This window comes from Oncorhynchus masou, chromosome 25 (assembly GCF_036934945.1).
Source record: "Oncorhynchus masou masou isolate Uvic2021 chromosome 25, UVic_Omas_1.1, whole genome shotgun sequence".
Lineage (NCBI taxonomy): Eukaryota > Metazoa > Chordata > Actinopteri > Salmoniformes > Salmonidae > Oncorhynchus > Oncorhynchus masou.
Window position 1 is genome coordinate 29,356,012 of NC_088236.1, and position 24,819 is coordinate 29,380,830.

The following is a 24,819-nucleotide window of genomic DNA, read 5'->3' on the forward strand; positions in this document are numbered from 1 at the left end:
GTATTTAATAAAGTAAAAAGGAGAAGTCCTTCAATACAAAAAATGGCAAATCCAAAAGGTGGTAGGAATAGCACAAAAAAGCCTCAAGAGATACTCGAAAACAAAAACAGAATTCCACAAGAGCATCCACCGGAATCGACAAGAATACACAGAACACTAGGGCTGGGTGCTAACATACAAACACAGAGCACAGAACTGAGGGAAACTAAGGGTTTAAATACAATCAGGGTAAACGAGGCACAGGTGCAAATAATAATGGGGAACAAGGGAAAAAACATAAGGTCAAAAAGCACAATGGGGGCATCTAGTGACCAAAACCCGGAACAACCCTGGCCAAATCCTGACAATATGGAATCATGTAGTAATCAAAGAAGTGTTAAACAAATCAAAATATAATTTATATTTGAGATTCTTCAAAGTAGCCACACTTTGCTATGATGACAGCTTTGCACACTTGGCATTCTCTCAACCAGCTTTACCTGGAATGCTTTTCCAACAGTCTTGAATGAGTTACCACATATGCTGAGCACTTGTTGGCTGCTTTTCCTTAACTCTGCGTCCAACTCATCGCAAACCATCTCAATTGGGTTGAGGTCAGATGATTGTGGAGGCCAGGTCATCTGATGCAGCACTCCATCACTATCCTTCTTGGTCAAATTGTCCTTACACAGCCTGGAAGTGTGTTTTGGGTCATCGTCTTGTTGAAAAACAAATGAAAGTCAAACTGTGCAAAACAGATGGGAAGGCATATCGCTGCAGAATGCTGTGGTAGCCATGCTGGTTAAGTGTGCCTTGAATTCTAAATAAATAACAGGCAGTGTCACCAGCAAAGCACCCCCACACCATCACCCTCCTCCTCCATACTTCACGGTGGGAATCATACATGCGGAGATCATCCGTTCACCTACTCTGCGTCTCACAAAGACATTACAGATAGAACCAAAAATCGAACACTTATCCTCTGCACAGAGTTAACTCTGGGTCTTCCTTTCCTGTGGCTGTCGTCATGAGAGCCAATTTCATTATAGCACTTGATGGTTTTTGCAACTGCACTTGAAGAAACTTTAAAAGTTCTTGAAATGTTCCACATTGACTGACCTTCATGTGATGATGGACTGTCGTTTCTCTTTGCTTATTTGAGCTGTTCTTTCCATACTATGGACTTGGTCGTTTAACAAAATAATCTTCTGTATACCACCCCTATCTTGTCACAACACAAATGATTGGCTCAAATGCTTTAGGAAGGAGAGAAATTCCACAAATTAACTTTTAACAAGGCACACCTGTTAATTGAAATGCATTCCAGGTGGCTATCTCATGAATCTGGTTGAGAGAATGCAAAACTGTCATCAAAGGGTGGCAACTCCCCTCCAAGTCTCCGACCACTACCTTGTATCCTTTTCCCTCTCGCTCTCATCCAACACTTCCCACACTGCCCCTACTCGGATGGTATCGCGCCGTCCCAACCTTCGCTCTCTCTCCCCCGCTACTCTCTCCTCTTCCATCCTATCATCTCTTCCCTCTGCTCATACCTTCTCCAACCTATCTCCTGATTCTGCCTCCTCAACCCTCCTCTCTTCCCTTTCTGCATCCTTTGACTCTCTATGTCCCCTATCCTCCAGGCCGGCTCGGTCCTCCCCTCCCGCTCCGTGGCTCGACGACTCATTGCGAGCTCACAGAACAGAGCTCCGGGCAGCCGAGCGGAAATGGAGGAAAACTCGCCTCCCTGCGGACCTGGCATCCTTTCACTCCCTCCTCTCTACATTTTCCTCCTCTGTCTCTGCTGCTAAAGCCACTTTCTACCACTCTAAATTCCAAGCATCTGCCTCTAACCCTAGGAAGCTCTTTGCCACCTTCTCCTCCCTCCTGAATCCTCCTCCCCCTCCCCCCTCCCTCTCTGCAGATGACTTCGTCAACCATTTTGAAAAGAAGGTCGACGACATCCGATCCTCGTTTGCTAAGTCAAACGACACCGCTGGTTCTGCTCACACTGCCCTACCCTGTGCTCTGACCTCTTTCTCCCCTCTCTCTCCAGATGAAATCTCGCTTCTTGTGACGGCCGGCCGCCCAACAACCTGCCCGCTTGACCCTATCCCCTCCTCTCTTCTCCAGACCATTTCCGGAGACCTTCTCCCTTACCTTACCTCGCTCATCAACTCATCCCTGACCGCTGGCTACGTCCCTTCCGTCTTCAAGAGAGCGAGAGTTGCACCCCTTCTGAAAAAACCTACACTCGATCCCTCCGATGTCAACAACTACAGACCAGTATCCCTTCTTTCTTTTCTCTCCAAAACTCTTGAACGTGCCGTCCTTGGCCAGCTCTCCCGCTATCTCTCTCAGAATGACCTTCTTGATCCAAATCAGTCAGGTTTCAAGACTAGTCATTCAACTGAGACTGCTCTTCTCTGTATCACGGAGGCGCTCCGCACTGCTAAAGCTAACTCTCTCTCCTCTGCTCTCATCCTTCTAGACCTATCGGCTGCCTTCGATACTGTGAACCATCAGATCCTCCTCTCCACCCTCTCCGAGTTGGGCATCTCCGGCGCGGCCCACGCTTGGATTGCGTCCTACCTGACAGGTCGCTCCTACCAGGTGGCGTGGCGAGAATCTGTCTCCTCGTCACGCGCTCTCACCACTGGTGTCCCCCAGGGCTCTGTTCTAGGCCCTCTCCTATTCTCGCTATACACCAAGTCACTTGGCTCTGTCATAACCTCACATGGTCTCTCCTATCATTGCTATGCAGACGACACACAATTAATCTTCTCCTTTCCCCCTTCTGATGACCAGGTGGCGAATCGCATCTCTGCATGTCTGGCAGACATATCAGTGTGGATGACGGATCACCACCTCAAGCTGAACCTCGGCAAGACGGAGCTGCTCTTCCTCCCGGGGAAGGACTGCCCGTTCCATGATCTCGCCATCACGGTTGACAACTCCATTGTGTCCTCCTCCCAGAGCGCTAAGAACCTTGGCGTGATCCTGGACAACACCCTGTCGTTCTCAACCAACATCATGGCGGTGGCCCGTTCCTGTAGGTTCATGCTCTACAACATCCGCAGAGTACGACCCTGCCTCACACAGGAAGCGGCGCAGGTCCTAATCCAGGCACTTGTCATCTCCCGTCTGGATTACTGCAACTCGCTGTTGGCTGGGCTCCCTGCCTGTGCCATTAAACCCCTACAACTCATCCAGAACGCCGCAGCCCGTCTGGTGTTCAACCTTCCCAAGTTCTCTCACGTCACCCCGCTCCTCCGCTCTCTCCACTGGCTTCCAGTTGAAGCTCGCATCCGCTACAAGACCATGGTGCTTGCCTACGGAGCTGTGAGGGGAACGGCACCGCAGTACCTCCAGGCTCTGATCAGGCCCTACACCCAAACAAGGGCACTGCGTTCATCCACCTCTGGCCTGCTCGCCTCCCTACCACTGAGGAAGTACAGCTCCCGCTCAGCCCAGTCAAAACTGTTCGCTGCTCTGGCCCCCCAATGGTGGAACAAACTCCCTCACGACGCCAGGACAGCGGAGTCAATCACCACCTTCCGGAGACACCTGAAACCCCACCTCTTCAAGGAATACCTAGGATAGGATAAGTAATCCTTCTCACCCCCCCCCCCCTTAAATGATTTAGATGCACTATTGTAAAGTGGCTGTTCCACTGGATGTCAGAAGGTGAATTCACCAATTTGTAAGTCGCTCTGGATAAGAGCGTCTGCTAAATGACTTACATGTAAATGTAAATGTACTTTGAAGAATCTTGAAAATATATTTGGATTTGTTCAACACTTTTTTTGGTTACTACATGATTCCATGCAGTTACTATATCTTACTATGATTACTGTGTGTTATTTCATAGTTTTGATGTCTTCACTATTATTCAACAATGTAGACAATAGTTCAAATAAAGAAAAAACCTTGAATGAGTAGGTGTGCCCAAACTTTTGACTGCTACTGTGTGTGTGTGTATATGTGTATATACACACACACACAAACAAATGTATGGGGTGGGATTGGAAATTATGCAGACAATTACATTGATGGAAGCCACAATCTATCTACAATATCTACCCTCCCAAAAAGTGAGAGTGCCACATTAAAATACCCTTGCCACAGGGATACCTCCTGTTCCCTTCTTCTGCCCTACTGGAAATCCCCCTCTGATTTCACTTTCTGAGCAAGATGTCAAAGGAAATGGAGAGCCTGGTTTTGTGTTTGTGCAGGGGGTTTGTGTACTGTCGGAATGAGGAGTTTGAGGCGGGCTGGGTGGTGTTCAGCAGCGGCCACCTTCTCCACCGCCCCGCCTCCCTTGATTTCAAGCCCCATCAACTGTGCCACGTCATCGACCCCTTCACCCTTCAGGTACGCCAGCTGGCATCTAGTGACAGGCTTCATGACGTCACTTATGATGACCAAATTACACAGTTGTGTATCTCCACTAAAAGACTGACTGTGCTCTTTCTACCCGTCCCAGGCGTGCCAGATCGTGTCAATGCCAGCCCACCACTTCCCTGTGGGCAGCAGCATGACCACCCTGCACCTGTGCTCAGATGGAACCTACCTGTACTGGGTGTGGTCTCCCGCCAGCCTTAACGAGAAGACCCAGAAAGGCCACTCCATCTTCATGGATGTCTTTCAGCTGTCGGTAAGTGAGCATGCTTAATCTTGCCTCTCAACAATGCTTAGCAAAGCTCTTCCCTCGTTCCCCTCTCTCACCCCTCTGTTCCTCCTCCTCCCGGTGCAGACAGAGACAGGGTTGTGTGTGGCAGACGTCCTGCAGGAGAGGGTGATCCTGACACGGAAGGAGGGCGAGTCTTCCAAGTGTCTAAACGAGCTGCTGCTGAGTCGCATGTCGCGCTTCCGCGCCTCCCACTCCGCCACGCTGGCCGCTCTCACCGGCTCTGCCATTTCCAACACTGTCAAGGAGGAGCAGTCCGGTAATACTCACATTCACTTGTCATAATACACTCACACTATTTAGATATCTTTACTGTACACATTGTTTCACACTCAATTAAATGTGAAATAACCAGGCAGTGAAAATTATGATTGAATCCATTATCCTCATCACATTGTGCAATTCACACTTCACGTCCCTTAGTCCTGTATATTTATGTTGTGTGTTGAAGCATGTCTTTGCTCCTCTTCCACAGCAGTGAACACTAGCTGTGGCCTCCCTTTGAAGACTCTGAGGAAGACGCCCATGTATGTGTGTGGGACCTCTCTGGTGATGCTGGCGTCTCCGCCCGGCGTGTCTGGCAGTTCTACCACACGCTCCCTGTTTGGAGGCACCAGCGGTCTGTCCTCCCTGAAAAGTAAGAGCAGACGTGTTCATCTTCACTGGGAATCTCTGTTGTGTTTTTAAGTCTCTTTTCTTTCTACTGTCAATGGCATGTTTGTTGACTGCTTTCCTCTCTTTCTCTGATCAGTCCTCTCGTCCAGTCTGGTATTCAACCTAGCTGATGGTCAGTTCAGCAGCCGGGCAGACCTCATTGATGCCCCTGGCAGTTCTCTGGGCAGGGGTGCCCAGGTGGCAGGGCTAGGTAAGCTCCTGTTCAGGAATTAGTTTTTTTCTATGTGAGCTGAAATGTATAAAGTGCAGCACTTATTTGTGTTGTAACCCCTGCACCCTTTCCTATGTGCTGTAGGAGCCTGCTATGACGCCCTCAACAACTTGATCTGGACCTGCTCCAGTGACTACATGGACCAGTGGTGTAACCCTGGCAACCAGGCCTTCCATCACATGTGCCATAGGCTTGGCGTCAGCAATGTCATCAAAGAACCCAAAGGTAACCAAAACAGCCCTAATCCTGTTTGTCAATCGACGCTGACCTCAAGTGATGTGCTGCAGAATCATAGGCTAAATAGTGTCTGAACCAGCTTCTTCATTCACGTGAGATCAGGCAGTTAATAGTTACTACCCTCATTTCCTCTCTCTCCCTGCTGCAGAGGAGACCGTGGCCACCGGTGAGGTGATCAACCAGCTGCTTCACCATGTGGGCGCTATGTGCATCCACCAGCTCAACCTGCTGGCAGCCAGCAGCAGCCTGCCCCTGGGTACCCTCCTGGGCAAGCAGCACCCCATCGATGCTCGCCACTTCAGCAGCATCTGTGACATCATGGAGAAAGCCATGGTCAATGGGGACAGCTGCATCATCCGCTGCATCCTGGTAGTATTCCAGGTACGGTGGAGCAGGAGATCCAGCCTGCTGCTGTGATGCTGCCTGGAGTCCAACTGACGTCTAATCACTCATATTTACACATTGGTGTTTGCCGTTCAGGTGGTGTTCAGGTTCTTCAACCCTCAGTCGGAGCAGAACAGGGAGAGCGTGCGGCGTTCAGGTCTGCTCCTGTGGCAGCTGCTCATGGCACCGGTGGATCAGATCGGACCAGAGATCCAGGCAGAAGTGTGCCTGGCTATCAGGTAAACACAGTACAGCACAAATCCATAACCATAAACACAGGACACACATAAAGACTTGGACTTTGAGACAACTATCGGTCCCTTGATTGGCATCTACTGTCTCGGTTATCTCTCCCTCTCTGTAGCTCGGGTTTGAATACCTTGTATCAGGGGGAGTCTGAACTCAACAACCTGCTGAAGCTGGTCCTGACAGAAGGTGATAGTTGCAACCTACTCATTGGGTTTTATGCACACTCTTAACACATTCTAATCATCTTCATATAGGGCTTGTATCTGGTACAATGGAATCGCTGAATGTGGTCTGTGTGTATCTGTGTGATCTTTAGGGGAGAGGAACAGTGGTCTGTCCCAGCTCCGTGATGTCATCCTCACCAACCTGGCTGACCAGCTGCAGAAAAATCGATTTGGGAGTGACGAAGATGACCACTACAGGTAGAGCACAGCTATTGCAGAGTTTTGCTCAACACTTCGTAATTTCATGCATTCCTGCTTGAAAAATAACCCTCAATTCCTCCCCTAACCAGAGCTAAAGGGTTTTTCTGAGTAACCTGATGCCATAAAATGTTCTATAATAATAATGCAATATGACACTGTCTCTGTATTAGAGGGTTGTTCAGCTGAATCAGTCTGAGCATCTCTCTCCTGTGTTTCCCCGTCAGACTCAGTGATGAACTCCTGCACAGCATCCTGAAGACCGTTGTCCGTGAATCCTGCCGTCTTATCACCAAATGTCAGACTGTCGCCAGGGATGACTTCCAGAAGCTTCTCTCCACTGTGCCAGTATGTGTCTCTGTCACTGCTCAACTACACCGAGGATCAACTGGGCTTTGTCTGGTCAGACCGTCTGTTGTCCAATCAGCAGTAGACTGTGTGTTATCTCTTGTATACCGACTTCCCTCCTTCCCTTCTACCAGGTGGCCTCATCAAGCCTGCGCTACCTCATGGCCATTCAGAACCACCTGCTTAGCAACACTGTTCTGATCCGCCCCGACGACAACGACGACAGTGACAACTCCCTACAAGGGGAAACAATGAAGGTACAGGTAAACACCCCCTTTAAATACCCCTACTGCTGTCTGTCCATGTGGAGTCCATATGTCCGCCCCTCTCTTCTCTTCCTCTCTCTCTCGCTCTCCATCTCTCTCTCTCTCTCTCTGAGCGGCCTCAATTGCTGCAGCAATGGAGCAAGGAAATCATGACACAGCATAGCCACCCCATTTAGCATATTCAACAGTAAGCCCTTTTTTCTTAGTGCTTTTATCTATGGGTGTTTGTTTTCTTACCCACAGGCACATAGTATAGCTGCGACTGTACATTTTCTGGGGAATTCATGTAGTTGTTTTTCCTGTTGTAAGCAAGTAGGCACTGTTACGGAAGCATTGCCTTTTCTGTGTGTGGTTTCCAGGAGCTGCAGACCAGTATCCTGTCGCTGGCCACCAAGATCCTGGTGGGGTGTGACGAGGTGCTGGAGAGCCTGCAGCAGGTGACCACTGCCCTCATCAACAGTGACATCACCGACCGAGAGACCAGGTGACCATCACCACTCCCCTCTCTGCTTTACTGTCTACCTGTTGCCTGTCTACCTGTCATTTTACCTGTTGTCTGCTTACCCCTAAGCACTCAACCTGTTGCCTGTGTATCTGCGTGTTCCCTTTTTGACTACCTCTTCTTCTACATACCTCTCATCTAACATTTCTCTCTCATTCTCTTTCTTCCTCTTTCTCTCTCCTCCTTGTCCCTACTCTTCCTCTCCTCCTGGGCCGCAGGCTGAAGGGCTTGGAGCAGATTACCAAGGCTACAATGCTGGGGCACCTGCTGCCGGTTCTGCTCACCTCTCTGATGCATCCCAACCTGCAGACACTTGCGCTCGCCGACGCCCTCATGCCCCAACTAGTGCAGCTAGTCCTCTACACCAGCCAGGTGGGGGCACTCAAACAGTCTCACCTCAATGCTGATATTCTTCTCTGGTTTAGAACTTGTGGCCGTCATCTCTAGTTTCTGTGGTGGAATATGTGTAGGCATATGGTGATTGTTAAATGAAGGTTGATGATAATTTGGAAGGAGAATGAGTATATATTTATATGGGTTTCCCCTGGTAATTTCCCAGACTGCTCTGCTGCTCAAGACCCAGTCTCCTCTCTTCACTGACAGCACTCCATTGGTAGGAGGGCCGCTGGGCCAAAAGACGCCTGCTGCTGCTGATGACAAGTAAGTGCACACACGGTCCTCTGTGTAGGCCAGGTTTATCAGGACCATAAGCCTGGTTTTCCAAGTGTGTTTGTGTATCTGTCCCTGACGACTGTTCCTCTGTCCCTGACGACTTCCTCTGTCGCCAATGACGGTCTGTCCTTCTCCAGCTTTAGAATCCTAGATGAGCGGGAGGAGCCAGGCTTCCTAACAGGCCTGAAGATCCCTGCCCCGTGGGCTGCTGGGAAGACGGTGGAGACGGTCCACCCGGTGCGAGACAACTATAAGTTCAAAGAGACGGTACACATTCCAGGAGCACGCTGCCTCTACCTGCGCTTCGACTCCCGCTGCTCCTCACAGTACGACTACGACAAGGTGACCAATCACTGCACCTCTACACCCCACATCATATTTCCCTGGTAAAGCTATGGCATAACATGTCTAGTATTGCAAAGCTCTATGAGGAATAGTATTTACTTGATCTTTTCTCTCTGATGTTCCAGTTGGTGATGTATGCCGGGCCCAACACTAACAGTCGCAAGGTTACTGAGTATGGAGGCAACACTCTGGGCTATGGCAGTCGCAGTGTCCTAGGGACAGGATGGCCCAAAGACCTGGTCAAGGTGGAGGGGGACACAGTGACGTTCTCCTTTGAGATGAGGAGTGGGCGTGAGCACAACACCCCAGACAAAGCCATGTGGGGGTTTTCCTGCACTGTCCGAGCCCAGGTACACACAGCTGTGGAGTTGAAAAAACTGCATGAGTTCTAGCATGTTGCTGCCATGTTGGACATACACACCCAGACGTTGTTACAGTGTTACATTGAACTGTCTCTGTTTTCCCACTCCAGGAGTCATCGGAGGATGTCTCTGGGGGTCTCCCCTTCCTGGCAGACCTGGCGTTGGGTCTGTCTGTACTAGCCTGCTCCATGCTCCGCATCCTATACAATGGACCTGAAGTAACCCGAGAGGAGGACGCCTGCCATGACCTGCTCTGCTCCAAGCTGCTCCAAAGGTGACACAGCATAAATGGAGAATGATACAGAGCCCACCCTATAGATAGCACAAATGCACTGCAATATAGAAGCACAGTCGTACACAGCTATAACCAATGTATAAGAATACATTTGTAAAATAACATGTGTGAGAGGCTGCTTTGTGTTTCTGCTTTGTGTTTCCTTCAGGTGCCAATGGCAGGTGGAGGCTAATGGTGCCCTCTCTCCAGCCCTCACCCCCAGCCCCTCACCCTTACCCCTCACCATCGAGGAGGACCAGGAGTTCACCTACCCCTCTGATGTCCTCATCCCTCCCCCGGGCCTCATGCCTGGGGCCTACTTTGACCTGCCCCGTATCCGCCTGCCTCCAGGCATCATGGGCCGGCTACGAGAGGTGTCCGGCAGGGGGCGGCCACAGTTCCGTCCCAGCATCAAGTGAGAAGGGGTGACGATATCTACGGCAGGCTTGCACAACTGCCATCCTAATTCTATTTTAACCAGTCATTACTGTCTATCATTTTCTCCCCCTTTCTCTCTGACTTTCCCGTGTCAGGGAGGTGATCAGGCCAGACGTTATGGAGGAGGTCATAGTGTCCTGTGTGATAAAGCACCTGACGCTGGTGGATGCTCTCCAGTCACTCGTCAACTTCCAGTACCGCGAGGAGCACGCTGAGGAGTACGACCTGCTCTGTAAGATCATGGCCGAGACTTTCAAGAAGATCAATGCCATGGAGCGCCAGCTGCAGGTACACAAGTGGCACAATTCAGCTTTTCCCTCTCCAAGTGTGTGTATGTGTGTATAACTTTGTCTGTTGCCCCCCCCCCTCAGAGTGTAGCAGAGCTGGAACAGAAGTGGCAGAACGAGGTGGAGGAAGCTCAGCAGGGAAAGCTGGAGAACAATGCTCCATTCTTCCATGACTACCACTTCTTTGAGGTGCACATCCCTCTACCTCTAATTCTCCACAGATTCTCTTCAAATTGTTCACTGTTCAGCTCACATAATTTGTTTTGTTTCCCCAGAACAAAATGAAGGAACTAGAATTGCTGTGTTCACTAAAAGAGGTCCCACTGGACTGCAGTGATTTGGAAAACGTTGTCCTCACACTGAGGTAAGAGAAGAGCGACGTGACAATACAGATGTTGACTGATGAGGTAACATCTACACTGCTTTCGAAGACCATGTTGTCTTCTGGTTTGTGATCATCTGAATTTGTCCACAGGGAGAAGTTTTTCCAGGAGGTGAACTCTGTCCACATGAAGAGTGGTGTGCCGCTGGCCAAAACCAAAGCCCTGGTGAAGAGCCTGATGAACCGCACAGAGCTGCTGCTCCACGTCACCATCGCTCCTCACTGCAGGAGCCTGAGCACCACGCCTGCTGGCACGCCAGGTACAACTAAACTTACACCTTCCTACATTACACTTCCCCAGCCTACTGCACCTCCCCAACCTACTGCACCTCCCCAGCCTACTGCACCTCCCCAGCCTACTGCACCTCCCCAGCCTACTGCACCTCCCCAGCCTACCGCACCTCCCCAGCCTACCGCACCTCCCCAGCCTACCGCACCTCCCCAGCCTACCGCACCTCCCCAGCCTACCTACTGCACCTCCCCAGCTACTGCACCTCCCCAGCCTACCGCACCTCCCCAGCCTACTGCACCTCCCCAGCCTACCGCACCTCCCCAGCCTACCGCACCTCCCCAACCTACCGCACCTCCCCAACCTACTGCACCTCCCCAACCTACTACACTTCCCCAGCCTACTACACTTCCCCAGCCTACTGCACCTCCCCAACCTACTGCACCTCCCCAACCTGCACCTCCCCAGCTACTGTACCTCCCCAACCTACTACACTTCTCTAGCTTACACCTGCTCCTCTATAGCCCTCCCTGATTTACTTTGACTGCCTGCATGTAGTATGATGAAATAGAGGTAACCAATACTGTCTTTTTGTTGTTGCAGCCTGTAAGTCTGTGTCAGACACTAAGACGGTGGTCCCCGGGGTGAAGCAGCCAGTCTTCCTGCGCAGCATGTCTGCACCCTCCGACCTGGAAATGATCGCCAACCAGGACCTGGAGTTCACACACAGCAGCCAAAGGTTTTCTGTACACTGAACTGTTTTTGATGACACCAAGAAAGTGGATTACAAGTGTAACTACACTAAGTTGATGATGAATGGAGAGAGTACTCACCCCTCCACTTTGTTGTCCTCCCCTACTGTAGGAGGCGACACCACCCTACCAGTCACCGCAGTAGCTCCTTCACACTGCTGCAGTCTCTAGCCATGGAGGACAGCCGGGACAAGCCAACGTACAGTGTGCTGCTGGGACAGCTCTTTGCCTTCATTGGGACCACGCCCGACCAGTCTGTAAGTCCAGCCCTCCGCCACAAAGTCACTGCACATACACACTGAAATTGTTTTTGGTGTCAAATGATTAAAGAAGATGAGTCTACTCATGTTTTACCCTAATTCTTCCTCCTCCAGGTGTCCAGCAGCAGTTTCCTGTCTGCGGCTCAGACACGGTGGAGGCGTGGCAGCACGAGGAAGCAGGCCTTGGTTCACATGAGGGAGCTGCTCACCGCTGCAGTCAGGGTGGGCGGGGTCACTCATCTGGTGGGCCCTGTTACCATGGTGCTGCAGGGAGGGCCCAGGTAAGGGATGGACACAGACACACTCACACACAAACCTATCATCAATTAACATTCTGAAAGAAAATGTAGTTTTCTAAATGTATGTGTATCTGTGTGTGTCCTCTGCAGGATCGAGGAGCTGACTTGTGGGGGAATGGTGGAGCAGGTGCAGGAGGCCTTTGGGGAGACCATGACGTCTGTAGTGTCACTATGTGCCCGCTACCCCATTGCTTGTGCTAACAGTATTGGCATGCTCTGCACCATCCCCTATACCAGGCAAGAAAATAATTCTCCATCTTTCTCATGCTACTCTTGGAAAACTGTTTTGTAACTGCTTTTGTAACAAACAACTTAACTCATTCTCCTGGCACCCAAAAATGCCTGACTTCCAATAATTGCCATCCTCCAAACCCCAACCCGTCTGGTCCTGTGTACCTGTAGGAGTGAGGAGCAGTGCCTGGTGCGCAGTGGTCTGGTCCAGCTCATGGACCGCCTGTGCAGCCTGAGTGGCCAGAGGGACTGCAGCTCCAATGAGAAGCAAACCAAGAAGCAGAAGGTGGCCACCATGGCCTGGGCTGCTTTCCAGGTGCTGGCCAACCGCTGCATTGAGTGGGAGAAGGTGGAAGGTATGCAATATAATTTTTTGAGGGTGGGGGACTTATCCGCTTGTGAAGCAGGTAGCTCACTCCAAGAAATTAAGAGAACTTCAGCACTCAAGCAGAGCATGTAAGAACATTTCAGTTTCCAATATATTGATATTGCACTGTGCCTTTAGCTGAAGAGGAAGGTTTGAAAGACGGTCTCAATGTCTTCAGGGTCTACTATCAAAGTGAGGACAAGATGCAGAAGAATAGTTGTAAAAGTTAGGCAAGCTTGACAAAAGTTGAATTGGGCCACTAATTCAGAAACCAGAGGAAAGATGGGTGGATTTGAAATAGCTTATGATCAGAAACATATGTATGACTTCATCTTTGAGGACCTTTGAATACAGATGATCAGACTTTAAGATGCAACCTCACATAAGTGTTATATTTACAATAATAGTTAGTGTGGTGATTTTAGCTACTACAGAAATCCTTCTACCCCTTTCTAAAGGTGGTTCAACAGATGCGGTGCACTCGGGTCTGGCCCGGCAGGTATCCAGCCTGCTGACCAACCACCTGGCCAGAGCCACAGAGTGCTGTGGGAACCAGGCAGCAGGGAACGACGCCCTGCAAGATGTCCTCAGCCTGCTCAACGACCTGTCCAGGTAAACACCACCAGACAACAAGACAACACCTTAAACAAACTCCTCTATCAACATGAGGGCTCAATTTTATTTCGTGTTCTGTGTTTTAGAAATTACTGTTAGGTTTTTGTCTTCTAATTATTCCTGACTGTCTGGTGCTTCTCCAGGAGCCACATAGGGAAGGCCATCCTGAGCCAGCCAGCCTGTGTGTCCAAGCTCCTGTCCCTGCTGCTGGACCAGCGGCCGTCTCCCAAGCTGGTGCTGATCATCCTGCAGCTGTGCCGCGCTGCCCTGCCCCTGATGAGTGTGGAGGACTGTGGCAACGTGGCGCTGCCCGCCTGGAGCTACTCCATCAACACCCTGGATGCTGAGCAGCAGGATGCCGCCGACCCCGCCTCGCGCATTGCTGCCCTGCTGCTGGCCAAGCTGGCTGACTACGTAGTACCAGGTAGGAGCCTTTGGTCTCGACATGTTGGTCAGGAGATCTCTGGTCTCAGTTAGTGATCTTTCTAAAACCATGTCCCTCACCAGGCTGCCAGACCCTGCTGTCCCCCAGCTCCTCGGAGCCAGACACCAGCCTGAGCCGCTCCAGCCCCAAAGGAACCCTGAAGTCTGATAAGGATGCGGGGGAGGAGAGTGAGGCTGTGGATGGAAAACTGTCCATCTTTATCCACAAGAGGGAGGACCAGTCCTCTCATGAGGTGCTCCAGCCACTGCTCAGGTAAGACTCATCATAATACCTCCTGACACCTTTTGTGTGCCAAACCATCCATAAAGTTTCTCTGACACCTTCTTTCTGGTGGCCAGCAGCAGTTCAGAGGGTCGGCCATTCCGCCTTGGAACTGGAGCAAACATGGAGAAAGTGGTGAAGATGGACAGAGACATGACCAAGGTCAGGCCTGTTTAATGTGGCTTCATATGTCATTTGGCTGTCACTAAGTGAAAGAAACATTTTTACTTGTGAAGGCGTGTTCATTAATCATACCATTATTCCTGGCTGATCTGCTCCTTCACCCCACCAGAGTGGTAGCTGTGAGGTAATCACAGAGGAGGCTGCAGCCGCCCTGAGGAAGGCCAATAAGTGGGCCCAGTCTGGGCTGATAGTGAGCGTGGGCCCGCCTGTGGAGGCTTTGGCACAGGAGGCTGCTGGAGGAGTCACCACGGGGGACAAGAAGAAGACCGCTCAGACCGCTGTGTGTCGGGACAGGAACTCTGAACTGGCCAGGTCAGTCTGACTCGAGCTGTGCAAACGTTAGATTATGCATTTTTCATAACAGTAATACTAGTGGATTAGAAACTATCATAACACTGTTCCACTAGTAATACTAGTAGAACATAAGAAAACTGTCACATAACTGCATCCCTCTGTAGGGCTTCATTTATTATTACCCCACTAGATATTACAGGTGCAAGTACAATATTTCATTTTTTTATTTCGAGGAGCATCCAACCCTGTTTTCAGAACTTGATTGTAATGTCATCTTCACTGAAGACTATGATAATATCCACTTAGGATAATGTTTGTATTTATGTTATGAGAGGTTGACAGCTGATGATTTACTACTAATGGCAAACTCTTTCTGAATGGGTAAAAATGTTTTTTTACAGAAATCAAAGAACCTTTGCTTGCATGCTTTTTCATTTGAACAGGGAGAACTATCAACAACCCAAAGAGAGGGCATTACAATTACTATTGGAGCATGAGGCAAATGGCCAATATAAAAGCCCTGTACACCTCAACTGGAGACATCTCGCTTTATTGTGCTGTGACACCCGTATTCTAGCAAAATGTTTAGCACTTAGAATGGTACACCTCAATATTAGGAAGGTTTTCCTAATTACTCAGTGGAGGTACAAATCATAAGTCAAATCAGTTACTGGCAGCAAAAGAATACGATCCTTGACTTCGGCGATATCATTTACAAAATAGCCTCCAACACTCTAGTCAGCAAACTGGATGTAGTCTATCACAGTGCCATCTGTTTTGTCACCTAAGCCCCATATACTACCCACCACTGCGACCTGTATGCTCTCGTTGGCTGGCCCTCACTAGATATTCGTCGCCAAACCCACTGGCTCCAGGTCATCTATAAGTCTTTGCGAAGGAAAGCCCCACCTTATCTCAGCTCACTGGTCACCATAGCAACACCCACCCGTAGCACGTGCTCCAGCAGGTATATTTCACTGGTCATCCCCAAAGCCAACACTTCCTTTGGCCATCTTTCCTTCCAGTTCTCTGCTGCCAATGACTGGAACGAATTGCAAAAATCACTGAAGCTCGAGTCTTATATCTCCCTCTCTAACTTTAAGCATCAGGTGTCTGAGCAGCTTACTGATCACTGTACCTGTACATAGCCAATCTGTAAATAGCCCATCCAACTACCTCATCCACATATTGTTATTTATCCTCTTGCTCCTTTGCACCCCAGTATCTCTACTTGCACATCATCATCTGTCACTCCAGTGTTAATGCTAAATTGTCATTATTTGGCCTCTATGGCCTATTTATTACCTTACCTCCCTACTCTTCTACATTTGCACACACTGTAAGTAGATTATTATATTGTGTTATTGACTGTATGTTTGTTTGTGTAACTCTGTGTTGTTGTTTTTGTCGCTTTGTATGTCTTGGCCAGGTCGCAGTTGTAAATGAGATCTTGTTCTCAACTAACCTACCTGGTTAAATAAAGATGAAAAATAAAATAAAAAATTCCAATGGAATGGAAGAAAAAGTTAAGGGAAAGAAAATAGAAACTGTTTGTAGGCATATTAAATCTCAGATATTAACGAGAGAAAATTTGTAAAAATGTATAATTTTGATACCCATCCCTTAGAAGCAGGTTTTTGGTTTGATTTATAAAACATCATTAGACTCCACTATCTGAATGTTTCAATTGAAGATATTGTACACATTTTTGTTACTGTCACGGATCCCTCTACTATGTTACTGTCACGGATCCCTCTGGAACGTTCATTGCGCACACCTGGCCCCTATTCCCACTGATTGTATTTGTATATATGTGCCCTTTGTTCACCATGGTGCTGTCCATTATTGTTACAGTGTCCATTGGTGTGTGTGTGTGTGAGTACCTGTGCTGTGTGTTTTGGGCTTTCGTGCCCGTGTGGTTTGCGCAGATGATTACGGGTCTCACCCCGTGTGTTAATCATTGTGCGTGTGTTTTTTATTCAAGGTACTCCTCGCTCTTTTGGTTGGGTTTCAACCCTCTGTTTTTGTTACGTGTTTGTTTGGTCTTCGAAAGTTACAAATATGGGGGATTGAAGATTCTTATTTGTGCCTTTTTTGTGGTGTGGAAGTAGAGGATTTTGTTCCACATCTTCTGATAATGACCCATAGTTGCTAACTTTTGGACAAAAGTACAAGAGTGGTTCCTCCCTGTTTTTGATCTCTCCACAAACAGTTCCATTGGGTGACTTAAGGGACAGATGCAACACGATATAAAATCTCTTGGCTCAGCTGGGGAAGTTTTTAATTTTTAAAACTCAGAAAACAAACATGTTAGTATTGGAGTTTTTAAAAGAACTGTCGAACACTATTATACACTAGAAGGCTTGATTGCAAAAGAAAGTGGGAGGTCGTCGAGGGATGGGCCTGATTTGATTTCATAGACAAAGGAAAGGTGCTCCTGGATCGCCAGTCGTATGATAATTGTAGTTGTTTGTTCTTTTGTTTGTTTAGTTGTATTTATTGTGGTATTTGTTGTATGTAATTCATGTTTATGTTCTTTGTAATTTGTTAGGGTAATTGCTTGTTTGTACGCTTCTGTGTGTCCACCGCACTGAGGTAGTGGGCTGAAAATGGTTAGGTGTTCTTGGGGACAATGAACCTTTAGCTCCCACTCCCCTATTGTGGGATGCGTATTTGTAACAGCTGTCAATGGTATTGCATGCCTATGATATTAAAAAAAAATTAAAGAGAAGGGAAAAAAGCCTAGGAATGAAATAACCACCCCAAAAATGTCAAAGTATTTTTTATAATAAAGAAACCTTTTAATAATGAAAAATGTGTCAAGGTAAAAATAAAAATAAAAGAACACCGGGGATAGTGGTTCTGAGCGGTCTCCTCTCTCCCTCCACTGTTCAGGTCCGACCCAATCAGGCCCTTCATCAGTGGCCATGTGGCCAACAGTATGGCTGCTGAGGTTATTGCCCTGCTGCACAGCCTGCTCACAGCTCCCGAGTCCAACACCGCCCAGATCTGGACCAGCACTGCAGAGAAGGTAAAGCACCATCAGAATGCATAGGTTTTAGAGGCAGCTGCAGCCATTTTAAGATCTACTTGCAGATGCTAGATCCATGTAATTCTAAGAATATACTGTATATGAAGGTCATAGTGATAACACATGGATTTAACGCTGTTGATGACTGTGCCAGGTGCTGTCCAGAGCACTGATGTTCATCCCACAGCTGGGGAAGTATGCTGAGAGCATCTTGGAGAACGGTAGCAGCAGCAGCAGGAAGCTGGCCAAACTCCAGGCCATCGGCAGGCAGGCTGTGGCAGCACTCTGCGCCCTCGGAGGCTTCAAGGAGACCATCAAGATCGGCTCAGAGGTCCAGGTGGGTTAGGAGATGAGCAGAAGTTGATAGATCCAATAGAAGACTTAGCAATACAAATTGTACCTGTCTCTGAAATTCACATGCCAACATTCACATGTCAATAACACTATACCAGGCCAATAATGCTGTGGGCAGAAAGATCTATAGTAGTGAATGGTCTATCAGTGAATGTTTCTCTTCATGGTCCCTCTGCTTCCTCAGGTGGTGGGTAAAGGAGTGCTGGACAGCGTGGGCCTGGTCATGTCCATCAATGAGCAGGAAGGCCTCGCCACAGTAAAGTTCCCTTCCTGCGAGTACAGGAAGGCCTGCAAGGCCTCCGACATCCTGACGGTGCCCATCTCCCGCCTCTGCACTCCCCGCTCTGAGGTAAGGACAGGGAGGGTTAGAGAAGTCACACATGCAACTAACACATACAGCTAACACATACAGCTAACACGTGTAACTAACACGTGTAACTAACACGTGTAACTACCACGTGTAACTAACACGTGTAACTAACACGTGCAACTAACAAGTGCAACTAACACGTGCAACTAACACGTGCAACTAACACGTGCAACTAACACGTGCAACTAACACGTGCAACTAACACGTGCAACTAACACGTGCAACTAACACGTGCAACTAACACGTGTAACTAACACGTGTAACTAACACATGTAACTAACACATGCAACCAACACATGCAACCAACACATGCAACCAACACATACACCTTACACATGTAACTAAGACATACAACTAACACGTGCAACTAACACATACAACTAACACATGTAAATCGACTGGAATTGATGCAAGTGCACATAAGGCTTTAATGCATGATGGCAGTAGACTCATTTAATGTTCTCTTCTCATCAATGTCCCTCTCCCCCTCTCTCTCCCAGGCGCTGCCCCTCTACAAGCTATCTATCACAGAGAAGGTGGTGCAGGCGGTACAGTCCATGCTCCTGCCACAGGAAGGTAGTCTGTCCATCCACACCTCCCTCCCCGCCTCAGGAGATGGCTCTAGTCCTGTCATGGCCGCTGTCCGCCTGCTGGCTGAAATCAGGACCAGGTAAATCACTAAGGAGGAAATTACCTCGGTCAAGATGTTTTGCTGCTCCTCCAAGTGTGTGTCTGCACCTGTATGTCATACATTTGTTTTGCTTAGTTAGTGTGCAGGTTTAAATGTGTCTGTTGTGTTTGGCTCCCAGGGCATGTCTGGTGATGGCCCAGCTCCTGGAGGACAGCTCGTTCTGTGAAGAGTTCATTCAGCAGTGTCCTGCTGCTGTGGAGGTGCTTAACCTAGTGGCCCAGGAGTGCAGTCCTGGTGAGTGACCACCCACTCTCACCCAGTAGCATAGTGCTCAATGATGACACAACTTCTACAATGCAGCATGACTGTACTTTTACTGGCCATATTTTCTCTATGACCGTAGTATTGATTCTGCTGTGTTGTGCAGGGGAGCGTCTGGGCATGGTTGAGGCACAGTGTGAGCGAGTGAGGATGCTGTACCGAGACTGCGCTCGACCGCCACCCCCTCCCCTCCAGACAGACAGGTGCCAGGTGGGTGTTGCTGTACTCATTGATCTACTGATCGAATAACTGACACAAAACCATACTAGGATTTTTTTGAGGGATGAAGGGATTCAGTTTAAAGTTTGTGGAGCCTTGTAACGCTCTCTGCTCCGGACTATATCTCTCCCTAGCCCAAAGAGATTACATGGAGTCCAACCAGGGTGTTCCCTCCAGTGCGTGCCTGCATGTTCTCATCTCGCCTTACCTCCGTCACCTTCCTGGCCGACCCCAGCGCTGGAGGAGGCCTGCCCAGGGGAACCTTCATCTATGCCACCTCACCTGTACCTGTTCAGGTGGGCACCCCTACACTTACTGGATGTCTTGGGAATGGCACATGCTAGGTTTTATATTAATGGTCATTCAGTTTTGCATGCTTATGAAGCAGGCTAACTCATTTGGAATCTTTAAATTCCTCTCCCCCTTTTTCCTGTAGGCTCCTTCCTTTTACTGGGAAATAGAGATTGTCTCCTATGGAGACTCGGAAGACGACAGCGGCCCTATTGTGTCTTTTGGCTTTGCCACAGAGGCGGAGAAGAGAGACGGAGCATGGACCAACCCTGTTGGCACCTGCCTCTTTCACAAGTATATGCTCCTATGGATTTGACATATGTAATCTCTGTGAGGTTTCTCACTGCCCTGTCTAAGATTGAGTGCTGTCTCTGTGTTTCTCCCTTTCAGTAATGGCAGGGCTGTGCACTATAATGGCTCCAGTCTGCTGCAGTGGAAGAGTGTGAGGCTGGACGTAGCCCTACTTCCTGGTGAGATGGGAAACAATCCTCTCATCTAGTTTCATAATATCACCTACCTCCTATTTTTGACTGTTTTTGCTTATGGAACTAATGTGTATTGCATATTTATAACATTTTGGTGAAACATCTGATTTTGAACTGTATCTTGGATGGTGACCATTCTCTTCCTGCTTACAGGGGATGTGGCGGGCATTGGCTGGGAGCGCTCTGAGGGCACCCCTCCACCCCCTGGCCAGGTCTCTAAAGGGCGGGTCTACTTCACCTACTGCGGCCACCGCCTCAGCCCCTTCCTGGAGGATGTAGCAGGGGGCATGTGGCCTCTGGTGCACATTCAGAAGAAGGTGGGTAAAACAAGATAACAAGTTAAACAAGATAAAGCCTAATTAATGCAGCCTGTATGTCATCATGGTGTGTTTTGCATTTTGTTTAGAACACAAAGATTCGTGCCAACTTTGGTTGCCGGGCATTTGCGTACGCAGAGGGCCAAGCACACCGCAATGCTGCGGACTTTTGTGTTGACCTGGCAGAGGAAATCAGTGCCAACTTCGAGGCCCTCCCATTCGCCATGGCATCTGACAGCGACAATGATGCGGGTGCTAGTGTGGCATCTGACTCTGGATCCCACGGACCTCCCTGTCGGATCGCCGCGGTAGCAGTTGCCCAGCAACGTATGTTCCTTTCACTTTCCCCTTTCACCAAATGCATGTGTTTCAGTTACTTTCCGGTCACGTAACGTAAAATGTGTTGTTTTACTTCAAGGCCCAGTGCAGTCAAAAAGGTGATTTTCCTGTGTTTAAATATATTGTCTCACTGAGGTTAAATAATACTGTGAAATTGTGTATATTATGTTGATCCTTTTAGTGTAAGAGCTGTTTGAAAAGACTGTCTGAAATGTCTGCCTGTTTTGGTGGGAGGGAGTATTGGCCTTCCTAGTGACATCATTAGGCGGTAAATTAGTTAATAGACCAACAAGAAAGAGTTCCAAACCACTCTGCCAATAACAGCAACTTTTCAGTGTTCTCCTCCCCACTCTCAGACAGTCCTAGCAAAATTATTCCTTGAGAAATGTTTTACCATTTTAATTGAAAACAATCACAGTAAGGTACTTAAATGTTCCCCAGAAATGCTTTGCTGTTTGGTCAACCCCACCCCGCCCCGCAGCCCTAACCCTCACCCTCACTGTCTGGTCTGTGTATATGTCTCCCAGTTGGTTGCGTTTGCTGTTTGGTCAACCCCACCCCGCCCCGCAGCCCTAACCCTCACCCTCACTGTCTGGTCTGTGTATATGTCTCCCAGTTGTTTGTATATGTCTCCCAGTTGGTTGCGTTTGCTGTTTGGTCGCAGCCCTAATCCTCACCCCGTCCCCCCAGTTGGTTGCAAACCCACCCCGCCCTAACCCTCACCCTCACTGTCTTGTCTGTGTTTATGTCTCCCAGTTGGTAGCGTTTGTAAGAACTGGCTTTGTTTGTCCTCCCCTGTCGAGACAGAGTACAACAGTGACTCGTCGTCCCTCTACAAGGTAGAGCTGAGCTACGAGAACCTGGTCACCTCAGGGCCTGAAGCACACCCCCCGCCTATCGCTGACGACGAGAGTGATGACGAAGATGATGACGATGTTCCCAGGGTGAGTTGAATATTTTTCTGGTGCTTATTGTTCTGAGAAGAGACTTGAAATAACCCATTCTCTTTTTGGTATCCTGGATTTTCACTGTTGGCATGAATGTACTGTTTCACCCACCCAGGAGGACCACTATGCCCTGCTGGTGAAGGCCTGGGAGACCAAGGTGTTCCCCACCATCCGCCGTCGCTTCCGCAATGAGGCAGAGAGGAAGTCCGGTCTGGACCAGATCAAGGGAGCATTGCAGCTGGGTGAGGATTTATGTTCAGTCTCTCGTTTCTGCTCCTCTGCTCTTTGAGCAGCTTGGGACACTCACACTCACCTGAAAACCAGGTGGTAAGAGGTGGTCAACCCTGTATGTCTGTTTAAAGAGCAGCTCCCCATTGACTCCACTGTTTGACATTTTTGAAGGGATGCTTTTTGACGTTTGTTCTTTGTGGTGTTTTTATTGCTTGAAATGTTGTTCAGGCATGGTTGACATCGCCAGGCAGACAGTGGAGTTCCTGTATGAAGAGAACGGGGGCATCCCCCGGGACCTCTACCTCCCCACCATCGAGGACATCAAGGATGAGGCCAACAAGTTCACCATCGATAAAGTCCGCAAAGGTACCCTGCACTTGCACCCACCACCATGGCAGAGACCTCGGTTATTGAACCGTTATTGTTTTCATCACCTTTGACCCTCACTGTAAATACATTATTAAACACAGGAGTTTTCCTGATAGCTGGTTTAACAATTACTGAAGCACTATTTTCTTTTAAGAATGTTTTGTAATTATCATTATGAACATATAGGCTGTAGTGTTACCCGGCTTTGCCCTTACTTATACAGTATGTTTCCTCGTCTCAGGTTTGACCGTGGTCATCCGCTGTCCAGACAGCAACAACACCAACAGCACCACAGGCGGAACAGCCCTGCCCAAGTTTGCCATCCGAGGAATGTTGAAAACCTTCGGCCTGCACGGAGTGGTTCTGGACGTGGACTCTGTGAGTGTGGAACACTTCACTTCAGTTGTCATAGAAACAAAGCGAAAATAAGTTAAGCTTTGTCTCTTGTTATTTACTGTGTGTGTCTGTGTTTTCAGGTGAATGAGCTGGTACAGGTAGAGACGTACCTGCGCAGTGAGGGGGTGCTGGTGAGGTACTGGTACCCCATTGAAATGCTGGAGCGTCCCCCTGTTGGGTCCCGCCGTACTGCTGCCAATGGCCTTGTTAATCTCGACAGCAGTAACATCCAGATCCACAGGTAACTAACACACACACACACGCTGAAATAACACACTGCTATGAACTGTAAATCATCCCCCGTGGCCTGCTGTGTTTCAGGGAGCTCCTGCGCTGTGAGAGTGCCCTTGCTCGGCTTTACTGCCGCATGGCGCTACTCAACATCTTTGCCCCCAAGAGCCCCCACACCTTCACCCGCCTCCTCCACATCCCAGCCATTAGAGACATCACTTTGGAACACCTGCAGCTACTGTCCAATCAGCTGCTGGCTCCGCCTCTACCTGGTGAGCAGACTCTCTCTGGATGACATGATGATCCACGGAAAATAATGGGTTAAATAGAATGAAGTTAGAAAATGGACGAGACTGAAATAACACATGGATTTTTAGGTGTACAATTGAATGAATGGAGTGATTTGGAGTCTGCTTTTAAGAATCCGAGTGTAGACTGGACAAGCATCCACTACCGTCTCTAACATTTAGATTCCAAAATTCCAAACAGTCCCTTTACAAGTCAGAATGTTGAATGTATACCTGTTGTCCACTGATTTTGTCCTGCTGCCGGTGGAAATTTATGACAAAATATCCGCAGGAAATCTTATTGAACCGACTTCAAAACGCAGGTCTCTGTGTGTGGCTATCACGATTTGTTGTCACCTAAGGCATGTGACATTCTGGCTTATAAGAAATCTTTCAACATTTTTGCAGTGCTTTATTTCAGACTGTGTTACCCGAGCTGGTATCACAGACTGATTTATTAGACAACCTTTCCATGATCTTTGTGCTGAGTGTTCTCTGTTTGTCCTGCAGATGGCACCATCAGCTCCAGCTCCATCCTGGTGGCCCAGTCTCTACTTCACAATCTGCAGGGCCAGAGCTGTTCTCCCACAGAATTGTTTTACCAGGGCAACGCACAGCCCATCCGGGAGTGGCTCACCGTGGCCATCACCCGCGCCCTGCACCAGGGGGAGGAGAGCCTGCTGGAGCTCACCAAGCAGATCTGTTGCTTTCTACAGGTCTGCACAGGGTTAACTAATGACCCGAGTCTGTCTGAATGTATATTTCCCCAGGGATGGAGATCTTTTGTTTTAATATGGTTCATCTTTATTTCCCCTGTTCCATTATGTAGAATGCACCAGAGCAGTTCACTTCAGAGGACTTCCCAGTATCAGAGTCAAAGGTCAGCATGGATGTCAACTTCCCGGGTGCTGCCTTCGTGATCGTCTCCTGCAAAGAGAGCCAACTAGGCTGCCGCAAAGAGTGAGCTAATTTAACATACTTTTTTGTTTCCAATTACCTTTATCTAAGTTTAACCCATGACCCTTGACCATCCTAGATGTCTTTACAGTGCCCCCATTTTCTGCCTCTCTCACGTTTCCTTTCTTCCCCACTAGCTCCTCCCTGTACAAAGCCCCATGGGCGCGGGTTATGGTTTATGGCCTTGGTCACAAGGTGCGCAGGAACGGCCAGCTCAACCTGATGGAGGCGGTGTGCTACCCTCTGGATGCTTCACCCTCCAACACAGGCCTCACCCCCCCTCCCACTACCAACCAGTTCCCCACTGTCATCATCCCCACCGACAAAGTGCACATCAAACTGGGTGAGTGCTTGATCTCCCCTAGTCCTGGCTTACAGTAATAA

At 48.8% G+C, this 24,819-nt stretch overlaps 1 protein-coding gene across 1 annotated transcript in view; it reads left to right on the top strand.

Annotated features, from left to right (window-relative positions):
- LOC135514085 (probable E3 ubiquitin-protein ligase HECTD4) overlaps positions 1-24,819 on the top strand; it is a 68,616-nt gene that overhangs the window by 32,471 nt on the left and 11,326 nt on the right. Inside the window, exons 6-58 of the mRNA XM_064937279.1 lie at positions 4,215-4,353; positions 4,466-4,636; positions 4,736-4,928; positions 5,145-5,306; positions 5,421-5,534; positions 5,640-5,780; positions 5,941-6,173; positions 6,273-6,415; positions 6,541-6,611; positions 6,742-6,847; positions 7,075-7,195; positions 7,330-7,458; positions 7,821-7,945; positions 8,182-8,335; positions 8,523-8,623; positions 8,773-8,977; positions 9,106-9,330; positions 9,453-9,616; positions 9,786-10,031; positions 10,150-10,342; positions 10,426-10,530; positions 10,617-10,705; positions 10,817-10,983; positions 11,556-11,691; positions 11,817-11,961; positions 12,079-12,245; positions 12,354-12,500; positions 12,666-12,850; positions 13,320-13,473; positions 13,620-13,900; positions 13,984-14,173; positions 14,263-14,344; positions 14,475-14,677; positions 17,555-17,690; positions 17,845-18,027; positions 18,229-18,393; positions 18,915-19,084; positions 19,224-19,339; positions 19,473-19,576; positions 19,720-19,881; positions 20,022-20,170; positions 20,267-20,346; positions 20,515-20,678; positions 20,768-21,005; positions 21,825-21,961; positions 22,080-22,206; positions 22,424-22,561; positions 22,806-22,942; positions 23,041-23,201; positions 23,282-23,463; positions 23,989-24,194; positions 24,308-24,438; positions 24,573-24,778. Coding sequence (XP_064793351.1) covers positions 4,215-4,353; positions 4,466-4,636; positions 4,736-4,928; positions 5,145-5,306; positions 5,421-5,534; positions 5,640-5,780; positions 5,941-6,173; positions 6,273-6,415; positions 6,541-6,611; positions 6,742-6,847; positions 7,075-7,195; positions 7,330-7,458; positions 7,821-7,945; positions 8,182-8,335; positions 8,523-8,623; positions 8,773-8,977; positions 9,106-9,330; positions 9,453-9,616; positions 9,786-10,031; positions 10,150-10,342; positions 10,426-10,530; positions 10,617-10,705; positions 10,817-10,983; positions 11,556-11,691; positions 11,817-11,961; positions 12,079-12,245; positions 12,354-12,500; positions 12,666-12,850; positions 13,320-13,473; positions 13,620-13,900; positions 13,984-14,173; positions 14,263-14,344; positions 14,475-14,677; positions 17,555-17,690; positions 17,845-18,027; positions 18,229-18,393; positions 18,915-19,084; positions 19,224-19,339; positions 19,473-19,576; positions 19,720-19,881; positions 20,022-20,170; positions 20,267-20,346; positions 20,515-20,678; positions 20,768-21,005; positions 21,825-21,961; positions 22,080-22,206; positions 22,424-22,561; positions 22,806-22,942; positions 23,041-23,201; positions 23,282-23,463; positions 23,989-24,194; positions 24,308-24,438; positions 24,573-24,778 — 8,279 coding nt within the window. The remainder of the gene's footprint in view (positions 1-4,214; positions 4,354-4,465; positions 4,637-4,735; positions 4,929-5,144; positions 5,307-5,420; positions 5,535-5,639; positions 5,781-5,940; positions 6,174-6,272; positions 6,416-6,540; positions 6,612-6,741; positions 6,848-7,074; positions 7,196-7,329; positions 7,459-7,820; positions 7,946-8,181; positions 8,336-8,522; positions 8,624-8,772; positions 8,978-9,105; positions 9,331-9,452; positions 9,617-9,785; positions 10,032-10,149; positions 10,343-10,425; positions 10,531-10,616; positions 10,706-10,816; positions 10,984-11,555; positions 11,692-11,816; positions 11,962-12,078; positions 12,246-12,353; positions 12,501-12,665; positions 12,851-13,319; positions 13,474-13,619; positions 13,901-13,983; positions 14,174-14,262; positions 14,345-14,474; positions 14,678-17,554; positions 17,691-17,844; positions 18,028-18,228; positions 18,394-18,914; positions 19,085-19,223; positions 19,340-19,472; positions 19,577-19,719; positions 19,882-20,021; positions 20,171-20,266; positions 20,347-20,514; positions 20,679-20,767; positions 21,006-21,824; positions 21,962-22,079; positions 22,207-22,423; positions 22,562-22,805; positions 22,943-23,040; positions 23,202-23,281; positions 23,464-23,988; positions 24,195-24,307; positions 24,439-24,572; positions 24,779-24,819) is intronic.